General features: G+C 40.7%; 1 protein-coding gene across 1 annotated transcript in view; it reads right to left on the bottom strand.

Moving 5' to 3' along the window:
- Positions 1 to 9,836, bottom strand: part of LOC139647159 (dual E2 ubiquitin-conjugating enzyme/E3 ubiquitin-protein ligase BIRC6-like) — a gene marked incomplete at its 3' end in the record, with an annotated part of 87,483 nt that extends 77,647 nt beyond the window's left edge. The window contains exons 1-2 of the mRNA XM_071523010.1: positions 9,448 to 9,836; positions 6,676 to 6,857 (exon numbers count right to left, since the gene is read on the bottom strand). Coding sequence (XP_071379111.1) covers positions 6,676 to 6,857; positions 9,448 to 9,658 — 393 coding nt within the window. The remainder of the gene's footprint in view (positions 1 to 6,675; positions 6,858 to 9,447) is intronic.
- Positions 9,837 to 11,711: the final 1,875 nt, after the last annotated feature.

Here is an 11,711-nt window from a genome sequence, read left to right on the forward strand (position 1 = left end):
TCCTGGGCCGGACCCGAACCAGGACACCACGGCCGTATGGCACACGCCCCAGACCACCGAGCCACCAGGACACCCTGTGCAACCCTTAGCTAGGGAATTGAAAAGTAACAACTGCTTTGGCCAACTGAGATTTGTTTGAATTAGTCACAATTCACACTTTGCAGATACAGTCAAAACTTTAGAACCAATTTGGGAAATGAGAAGTCGCAAGTCCTGCAAAACTGAATTCTTTCAGAAACAAGCAACCTGAAATAGTAGTGAACATAGTAGTGAAATACGGATTAGGGTTGCACGCTATACCGGTACCAACGGTGTACCGCGGTGCCAAAACGTCACAATGCCTACTATACCATACGCTTTATACAACGCTAATACGGTACCAGCGGGACAGTGTTTTACCTTTGTTCCCAAATTCACTGGTTTCTGCAGTCACAATTTTATATTGACGTTAGTGCACCCTCTCATGGAAGCAACTAGTAGCGTGACGTGTGTGTGTGTGTGTGTGTGTGTGTGTGTGTGTGTGTGAGCTATTCTTGTTCTCATCAGCATCGTCATCACGGCAGAAGCGTTCCCTAGCCTTAGCTCCGCACCATCAACTTTAATATTACTTAAGAAGCCTAATGCTAAAAGTTTGACAGGCAAAATGAGACAACACATCTAATCTGCTGAAGCATCTCCAGTGTCATCACCCAGACCTTGCACTGGAATTGCAAAGAGCTAATGAGGTTAGCTAGCAGTTTTCTTGCCATTAAAAATGAATGACATGATACACTTCTTAAAGCGTGTGCTGTTGCTAGCTAACGTTAGCTAGCTAACGGAGTGCCTGTCATCAGCTATAAGGAAATGCTTGCTAGCGTTAATGTTGTATGTCGGGTTACCATAACATTAGTCGCTGACCCTCACTGAGCTGCTGTCGGCTCCTCGTTATCGTTAGGTTGCATTGAGTTACATTATGATGTGTTCAAGCTCTATTCAGTAAAAATGAGTATTGGGCGAAGGTAAATCATAACGTTATCATGATGTGTTCAAATGTAATCTTGTAAAATGTCGTTTTTGGCGAGAAACTTGAATAAATACAGTTGTTTGAAGGAGAAATTTGTTGATGTTTTCACAGCAATATAAAATAATAGATATTACAGAGGGAATTATGACCTGTTTAACTTCCTAACACTAGTTCTAAGCAGCATATAATACATAATTAAAACTACATGCCAAGGATTTTTTTAACCAAAGCAAATATTTAAATAAAAATAAAATCATTTATTTCCTAATCATTTGAATTGTGTGTTTTTATGCAAATAACTATAGATGACAATAACAAAGTAAAAGGATAACATTTAGAATTTTGGACGGTTTACACTGACTAACACTGTATGTATGTTATGTATGTATGTATGTATGTATGTTAAACACTTGTTTTGCTCCCACTAAGTCCCTAATACCTGTGATTGTAAAAAAAAAATAGATTTCTCCGCGGTATCGCGATACTACCCGGTATCATGATACTTTGGCTGGTATAGTATCGCAGGGTAAAATATTAGTATCGTGACAAACCCTAATACAGATAAGACAAAAGAGGGAGATAATGGACCTATAATTTCGGTGATGGGGTAAACATGAACAGAATTGCGGATTTCTAACAAACGTGGACATTTTCCATCACTCTGGGCCTGCATAATGACGTTTGAGCGTGTATCAACGATGTGCATATGCATGTGCGTCAGCATGCAAGTGGATGATGTCTAGAAGAAGAGAGGCAGAGGAAAACAACAAAGCAAGCAGCAGGAAAACAAAACAACTACAGCGTCTATAAAGTTGAGAAACAAGCCACTTAGTCCAAAATTCAGAGTAGAGCGATTCCCAAATGATTTCTACAAATCAGACAACTGTTCTGCATTTGTCAGTACACCGTCGACTGGGAACACAAAGACAGCTGCGACGATCATGTGAAGTCAAATATCCAGTGGAAGAATAAAATGTATGCAGAGTCTGACATTCCATGAGAGAAAATGAAAACCTGTCCTTTCGTTATCAAGCTCTGCAAAAAAAAAAACAGGAGGAGCCCTGCCAGCACCGGAGAGCAGCCTCAGGCTTGTTGACAACAAAGCCACGAAACTCTGAAACTGTATCATTACTGCACAGTATGCATTTTATTTTAATAGGTGATTCCACTTTCACCGTGTGATATGACTGAGTGCTGAATGTTGAGATGAGTGTTGTCTGCTGTAACCGTTTTGAAGCTGCAAAACAAATTGCCTCGATGGAGGACATTCAAACTTTCTATTCTGCATTCAGGTAGGTGGATCTACCCTGGTCGTTTTTACTTCCGTCACAAGAGATCATCTTCCAGCGGCCATGGTGAGGAGGGTAAAAAAAAAAATCCCAAATGACCCAATCTGCCATTGGATGAGGCCCACTGCTATGACCTTCAACCAAATGTTTAGCATCAGCTAATGCATACTGATTGTGTTATTCATATATATCCCAGTGGGAATCACTTCTTTTGTCCTCATTTGACATTCCAGAGGTTACTGAAATAGCTCCAACACCCATGGTCAGTCCAGCATAGTACTTCATCTCTCATTAATGATTTTAGTGGACTTACTACAGTGTTAATGTGGTTCTTTTCTGGATATAACTGCAACAAAAGTTTCTGTTTCTATTCTATTCTATCCATTCTTTGGAAATAAAAAAAAAATCAATGTCCAGCTCACCTGGTGGGTAGCACACCAAAAACATTCTCCCTCCTTGATAAAGCAATCAAAACCTGCTTTTGTTGCTCATTGAGGGGATGGGCAAAGGTTAACCCTAAGTCACATACAGCAGAAAAGGAGAAGAGGCTGGCTGGGGCGATTCAGTACTGGCAGCACCAAGTCCACCCCTGAATACATCTGATAGACCCAGTGCAATCACTCCTAAGATCAATCACAGTCTTGTGTCATTCAATGGTGAAGAGGGGATCTGGTGGGAGGGACCTCTCTTTATTAGCAAACAGCATTGTTGGTAGTCTATCATTACACAGGCTAGGCCTACCTGTTGAGTCAGATATGCTGAACCAGATGTCATCTTTGCAATGAGTGAAAAAGTGTGTGACAGGCCTAGCTACATACAATGAATATTTAAATGGACTATTTTGAAATTCTCAACTACAATGTCTCCTGTCGACATTCAATGGCCGAGGCTGGTTTGAAACCAAGATCAATACGCTGACACTTACTGAGCGTATCAATAAGGGAAACCCCTCTGAGCTCTGAGACTGTAATTATGGTCTGTCTGTGCGCTCAGATCTTCTTTTTGTGGTGTGATTACAAGAGGATCAAACTCTCTAAGGAATGTGCAGGTGAAAAAAATCAGCGGAAATGGTGTTGCCTTCAAGCTATCTGATGACCTAGCTAACTAGCTCTTAATGATTTTAGATCATTGTGTGGTGAAGGATTGTGGTGGAAAACAACTTACAGATAAACACTGCTTGAAAACTAAGTTAGGTCTTAACAATGGGAGTGTTGTCCAACAACTGAATACAGGGTTCCCACACTTATTTTACAAGTAAATTGTAATTCATTACTGCATTAACGACATAGCCTAGAGCAGTGGTTCTCAACGTGGGGTCCGGGGACCACCAGGGGTCCTTGAAGGGCTTCCTGGGAGGTCCCCATCAAATTGATGAATTGTTAAACTTCAGCATTATTTCATTTACAAGAAGTTAACACAATTAGAGAATGTAGAAGAATGACTGTTTTGATGACCTACAATACAGATAGTCATGGAATTCTGAACAAAAACATATCTAGCAATAAAAACATTCTCAGATTTGGGTCCGAGAGACAAAATCTCATCAAATGGGGGTCCTACTGTGGCTCTAATGTGGACTAAATTAGGGTCCTTGATATGAAAAAGGTTGAGAATCACTGGCCTACAGCATGGCTCCATTTCTTTTATCTTTAGTCTTGAACAACCTCGCATCAATCTTTATTCATTGTTTAGTAGCTGGTAAAGTAGCTAACCAGCTAACTTGACTCCGATTCAATGCTATTTGTTGGCAACTTAACATTAACTGCACATTACAAAAGAAAAACTATGAATGTATCATCTTATATTTATCCATGTTGGATTTTTCCCCTCAGAGGTCAACACAACCAAACAAGTTTCTACTGGACAGCTGCACGAATTTACAGGTCAAAGTTCACCAAATTTTTACTTTGAAGGTGAAGGTGGCAACCGGAAGCAGTTGTTTTTATTCATCTTTCACGTGGTTTTCAATTAACGTCAATGGGAAGCGAAGTGAATTTGTGCGTAGGTTCATGCTAATGTGACCGCGCCTTTATACTGTCGTCTACTGGGAACTGCTTAGTGCCTTGCTTAAAGGAATAGTTCACCAAACTTAATATGTCCAAATTTCTCAAAAAGCTCATGCGGTATAATTGAAAAAAGTGTTTTGTAGCCAACGATCACACTGTGGATGGAAAAGTCCAGAGCTCTGCTGGTTTTCTATCCTACCAGGTAATTAATTGCAGTTAACTGCATTCACCTTGTATCCCAGGTAAGGATGTCCCCAACAACACATTTGTCTCTGATCCGATCTGAGTCATTAAATATCGAGGTATCTGACGATACTGAGTCCCAATTCCATATCATTTTGTCATTCATTTTTTTAAACAATTAAACAGCTGTATAGGACTACAAGTGTCACTCTGATGGATCTAAAATAAATAAAACCAAATAAAGTGAGGAAAAGATAAGCTTAACACTCAGTTAAACAACTGCATTAAAATACATAGCCTACAGCATGGCATTTGTTGTATTTTCAATTGTCTGTCACTGTTACTATGTTCAAAAAGTATTTAAAAAAAGTAAATAAATAAAAATACCTTTCCATTACACTAACACGGAAATCGGCTCACTTGCTTTGCAAGCATTACAAGTAGCTGTTGGGCTGCTTTCTGTCTGCACTTTAAAATAATTCTGCATTGCAGAAATGATGGTGCAACTTCTTCCATGCCACGCACCTCACTGCCATAAGTGGTGGTGGATAACATCTGGTTAGGGCATGTACATTTTTCATAACAATTGGTGTAAATGGAGCAGAGGGGGAGAAATGAAATAATTAAATGGATCAGGATTTGATCGGGCATCATGTAGCCAACACCGATCAATCAAAATACGCTTTGAACAGGTCCGATTCCGATCTCTGATACCGGCTCAGGACATTCCCATTCCACCTGCTATGTATCACCAAATGGGAATAACATTAAATTAAAAAATAAAACATTAAATTTCAACGAGGGTTGGGCGATTGGACGAATACATCGGGGATCGGCAATAGGCTGAATCCATCACCGCTAGACATTTCCCTTGCCGTTGTGTTGCCAATTTAAATTACCTTGATATTATAATACAGTTCTATTTCTCCACTAGCTCATATGAATCATATGCAGTGATATGGTCAATAAGTTGGAGTGATTTTCAAACTTCATTAATCCTGTGCGAATGCGTCACACGCAACTGACGTAGGGAGGTAATTCCTCATTTACATGAGGTCCCCAGATAACATTTAGTCCTGTGTGAATAGTGCTTATGACACAGTAAGATGATGTCACGATAAGTCAGGCTTGGTGAGAGGAGTTCTAATTAGAATAAATTTAATTTCCCACCCTCTAGCAGCAATGGTAGATTCAACAACTCAGCAGCCACTTTAACAATTTTAGCAGCCAAACTGATTTCTAGAATAAAAAAAGGGCATCCAAACTATAGTTGACTATATGCAAGTGGCTGGATAGAGAAGTCCAACTTACCAACCACTGCCAAAACGGTACCAGGATTTGGTTGGAAGCCGGTGTTACCGTGCATTCATACTGTGAGTAACATGACAAACAATTCACTGCAAGTCCATTCATTTCCCGCAGGCATCCACACATCAGGAAAGCTGGCCGCAGCTGAATCTGATTTCCGTGCCTCCTTGTTTTCCTACTTGATGTGATTTTGCTGAACAATAGTTAACGTCTGGCAAGTGCAAAATACACGAGAAATTGATTACAAATATTTCAAAAATTATGCTTGGAGAACGGTGGCATTCGCCATTAAGGTCAATGCTAAGCTCTGAAGTGATTATATTTGATTAAAGGAATAGTACATAAAGTTAAACAATTGCACTCTAGGCCCAAAAGTCACATATTTACCACATTATATCCTAGATTTTCCCCATAAGGTCTATACCACACCCACCATCCCTACAGTAGCAAGCAGATGTTGCCTTCAAATGCTGTCGGGAATATTATAATTACAGGCAGGAGTGCGCTAGAATGACCCGAAACAGTGGTAAATACAAATGGGAAAGTCAAATTTTATCAATCAGTCAGAACAGAGCGACATATCAACCAAATTGCTTGCAGTGTGAGTGCACAGTTACTTTCTCATCCTGATGCTGATCAAGAGTCTGTTCTGTCCTTCAGATCATAATAAATGAGTTCTAGGGTAGCTGGTCAGCAATCAATATAAAAATGGCCATACCATGCCAAAATTTCCTGAGTTGACAGCGATGCTTCATCTGCCTAATCCAAATAAACAACTATTGTCTAATAACTGCATAGCATTGAGATGAAAATCTCTGCGTGAGTTACTTCCTTATGTCGGTGTCCATCTCGGAATAATAAAACATACATACAGTTCCCCTCTTACCTCTGTGACGGGCAGTTCCAGCTGAACCATGTCCTCAGGCTTGGCCACGGGAGGCTGCAGGGCCGTGTCGAGGAGCAGGATGCCGTTCAGGTCCTTCCTGCATCCCACTGCATAATCGTCCACAAAAAGCACCTTGTCCACTGCAGGAAAGTACTGACACCTGACACGACCCCCGGGTTTAGCTGCGACGGGCACAGAGGACAACACAGAAACACAATGTCACAGGGCGTCGGAGCAGAGAGAGGCGAGAAGCAGGGTCCAAACTTCCCTCCTACCGAGTGTCAGATGCTGCTAAAATCTGTCTTTGGTGGATAAATCACTAAATAAATAACTTTTTGAGACAATAACATTTGAATGCCGGCATATACAGTCATTGGTCTTTGCCTGTTCTCAAACTTTGTCCCTGTTGACCACCGTACTCTGACCAGAAGCCAATCAAATCAAGGCAAACCAATTGCTCCGTATCAAACAGGCTTCCGATTGACTGCCTGTTGTAGTGTCTAAATTTCTGTTTCTCTGATGGATGGTTGACAAGTTTAACATGAGCTGAAACTATGGTTGGGCAATAGTGTACATCCTCCCATCAACCAATCAAACCAAAGCAAAACATTGGCTCTGTACCAAACAGGCTGCTGACTGACTTCCTGCTACGCTGGCTCAGCACAAAGTGGCAGCATCTGAACTTGATTCTCCACTGTCTGGATGGTTAACTAGCCTAACATTTGTTAAAACTTCATGTTATTCCCATGTGGCTAGTCACTTCATGATGACCTACAAACAAATCTAATCAAACCTGCTTGTCTCTTTATCGGACGTTTCACGCAGTAGCCTACAAGGAATAGTATTCAAAACGGGTAGGGTGACATTCTTTCCATTTACCAGAGTCAAAAAGTCAACTTTGGATGCTAGTTAGAAGACACTGGACTGGACTGAGGTCTGTGATATGAGATAGGGCAAGTCAACTAGTGGACCCTTCTTCGAGATAGTATAATGTATATTCAGTGAGCCAAATTAGTCAGCATCTAGATGTTAGAAACTAGTCCTTGGTCAGTCAGGATAAATTCACGGGAGCACAAATGAAAAAAAGAAAGGCATAAGTGAAGTAGTACAGGAAACTGCAGTACAAGAAAACCTGCTTTAATAATCATGAAATTTGCATGCACAGCAGGTTATTTGTTACAAGTCAGCTGTGTTTTGGTTTGACTCGTTGACAGCAATGTCAACTTCTCTCTAAACAAAACATGAAAAAATGAGTGGATTATTAAGGTAGCTGTTTTTAAGACAAGTCCTGTGAGCATTCGATCCCAAGAAAAAAATATCCATTTTCTAAAGGTCCTGCTTTCCTAGAGAGGCTTTAACTCAGACTGTCAACTGAGTCTGTCCTTTGCCAAGAAACAATCCTCAAAGGGCCACAGCATAACAAACACACAGACCTCTTGTTGTGCTGTTTGTTAACCAGAGGCATATATCTGATATCCGAGACAACTGTGTGTCTGATAACACTATGTATTGTCAACAGACTCACCAACCAAGACTAGCATATTGGCTCTGGTCTGGTGTCCTTCCTAAAATTACTCTTAATTCACAATAGTTGTTTTAAATGGCATTAAGTGCAAATTAATAACAGTTTAAGTACGAAGCATGCATTATTTTATATTACAAATGTTACAATATATTTTAGTGTAAATGATGACATGTTGAGGTGAAAGCTCTGCAAAAAAGCCTGAAATCAGTCACCTGTTTAGCATTAAATAGGTAGCCAAAAATGTCTTTTGTACAAAAACGGTGTCAGTACACTACCATGTATAGGAAGCTCCAAATCTAACAGTAACTGTATTAATGCAATTCTCTGAAACAATTCCACAACCTACAATAAAACTCCATGAAATATGCTGTAATGGGGGTGATCCAGGCAGAGGGGATGATCAAGCTTTCAGTTTCCACCACATTACCGCTGATAAGCGCTTCAGTGTCAACCACTTAGAAAAACTTTGTAATAAACGTTATGTCACGACATTGTGACTTACATAGCTAGTCAGTGTTAATTTGACATCTCCTATAAAATTAGCTAACGTTAGCTCAGCATACAAACAAGGGACCGGTCCCATTTCCGAGGCTGAATATCAACAAGACAGGGCACATTCAGCCTCTAAATGACTGACAGTGTGCACGTTAGGCTCTAACATTAACTAGCTAGCTAGATAGCCAAAAGCTAAGTCACTAGCAAACCAACTCATATTAACATTAATGTTACCTTTAGCTAGGTAGCCAATAGTAATTGTTACATAAATGCATTTAGTTAACGTTACCCCAAATGCCCAAGGCGTAAAGCTTCACTGCAGTTGAATAGTGTGTTATAATATTGGAACAACAGTACACTGACCGGGTACGTTGCCCGGCTAACTACCGTTATGCTATCTCGGTTAAGTTAGCTTACATGCTAGTTATGTCATGATACGATTATGGCTAACAGTAGCCGACATTAACGTTCAAGTAGTACCAGCTTAATTTTTTCTTTAAACAGGTCAATGTAAGAAGATGGGTTGTATGTCTGAAAAGTTAAGACTTTCCATTGCATTTGCAAAAGCGGTAAAGCGGCTATATATTTACCTAATAATCTATCAAGGCCCAAAGACAGCGGCTAGTAATAGCTAACGTTAGCTGAGGTTACAACCCTGTGTGTCGTGTTTAGTGACTGTTGACAATCAGGTGTTTGTTTGTCAAAACTTAAACAGTTGTTATCTGGGGTTGGCAGGGGCCCCCGGGACTCACCGTGCAATGCAGAAGCCTGAAGAATGGCCCCCGAAGTGCCGTCGATGACTTTGATACTGCCCCGGCTGGTAACGGCCAGGATAGCGTTGAGGGCCGGGTGGTAGGAAAGGCTTCGCAGGCCCTCCTCGTCGCAACGCAGGCAACCGTCTCTCAGTACAATCCAGTCTGAGGAGGTGGACGAGCCGGAGCCCGGCGAGGCCGCGGCCGCCATCTTTCTTTATTTTTTCCCTTCCCTTCCCTTCTATATGTTTTTAAGGATCTCCGATGATACAAGTAATATTGTTAAATCTAAAAGACTAACTCCGAACTACCACTCCTCTGCCACTGCTGACTCTCCTGCGGCTTCTTCTCCTCCGCCCGTTACCGCAGCAGTAGCTATTCACCATCAGTGCTGGGGAACTCCAGGCTGGGCTCTCTGTCAGATGGACAGCAGGTAAACGAAGCTAGCGTAGCTCTCTGTCACATCCCGCGATAACAGCAAGTGCAAACGAGAACAACGTTTTCCTAGTGTTCAGTGGTGTTGAGTGTTCAGCGTGCGATCCCATGGTCATGAAAACGCATCCTATTCCTACATAAATGTAGCTTCTGTGTTCATAAAATCCCCATTAAGTTAGCTCTTTTTAATAGGGAAGCGCGTATAGCTTGGCTGTTGGTTTACGAACATAACTTTCCTCCTCCGCCTTATGGAACAATGAAGACATTTTGCATAAGAAAAAAAAAACACGTTTGTATCACACATAGGCGTGCAAAGGGAGGGGGGGGGGGGTGCCGCTGCTTTGCCCTTATAACCAAGAACCATGAACACATGCTTGTGTAATTTCTGTATCCAAACAAATACGTGGGCCTACGTGTGCATATGCAGGCTACATATATGGATATAGACATGATCGTTCATGTGTGAACTATATGCATGGTTATAGTTATTGTTATAGTTATAGTTATAGTTTACAGATTATTTGGGATGGATATTGTTTTTGATATACGATATATTATTGAATATTCCTGATTGGATAAAGATATTGTATGTGTGGGTGCGTGGTTTCTTCAGGGTTTTTTTTTTATACTGTATATATATATATATTTTTTAATATATCTAAATATTGATTTGTTATTGTGTGTTTTTTATTTTTATTTTATACATAATGTATTTATCTTTCTCGCGGTAGTATTGTATTAAAAAAGAATACAAAAAATATTAATCTGAATAAAGGAAATGCATGCGTGTTCGATCTTGCTAGGAGATGCTGTATCTTGGACTACCTGTATGAACCAACACCTACACATTATCATTGCATAAATTCTTACCAATCAAACTGAACGTTTTCCCTCCGAAATATAGGTGGGAACGTAATTGTATAAACACAAGCTTGCTTCAACAATGATACCCAAGTTGAGGAAGGTGTGGATCTATTTTTTTTTTACTGGCGCAGTCAAATGTGTAGGAATAAACGCTGTGTGTGTGTGTGGGTACACAAACTGCTCTTTTCACAAACATGGCTGCCGTACTTCTGCAGGGTATAACTCGGTTCTCACCATTGCCAGCAATGTTAAAAAGCCAACTTTCTGTCGCCCGTAACTCTGTCTGTGATCACTTATCTTGTGTTTCAACATAGTGGTGTTGTCATTGACATATCTTTCTGTTTCTGTTGTCAGACAACTGCGTAAGTAACTGTGGTCTAGGGTCACAAAATGCTAACTGGCTAACCAAGGCTAACGGTAATTTCTGTACTGTTAGCATGTTGTGACCCTCGATCAAATCACTTTTTTATAGTTGGGCAGTCATCTGACAACAGAAACAGGAAGATATGTCACCGTATTGTGTTACACATTATGTTGAAACACAAGATAAGTGATCACAGACAGAGTTACGGGTGACAGAAAGTTGGCTTTTTAACATTGCTGGCAATGGTGAGAACCGAGTTATACCCTGCAGAAGTATGGCAGCCATGTTGTGAAAAGGCCTATAGGCTGGACAATCCCTCCGTGTAGTAGGAATTGGGGCTGTTTGGTGAAGAGTTGACCGGGGACAGGTAGACCAGTTGAACCAAGTCGACCCCGGCATTGTTCAAATTACTTGGTACAGAGAAGAAATTAGCCCCAGGAGCCTCTGGCTCTGCATTCAGTAGGCTACGCTATTGTATTTTGCGCCATTAAATCAATAACTTTCATCCTTTTTCAATAACAAACACTCTGTAATGACACTCAAAGATATCACTCACCTTTATTGGTAACACTTTACATTAAGGGTCACTAAGTTAAGGGTT

The sequence above is a fragment of the Centroberyx affinis genome, unplaced genomic scaffold (genome assembly GCF_046629955.1).
Source record: "Centroberyx affinis isolate AG114_WGS23_722 - 3 ecotype Tasmania unplaced genomic scaffold, CSIRO-AGI_Caff_v1 ptg001054l_1, whole genome shotgun sequence".
Taxonomy (NCBI): domain Eukaryota; kingdom Metazoa; phylum Chordata; class Actinopteri; order Beryciformes; family Berycidae; genus Centroberyx; species Centroberyx affinis.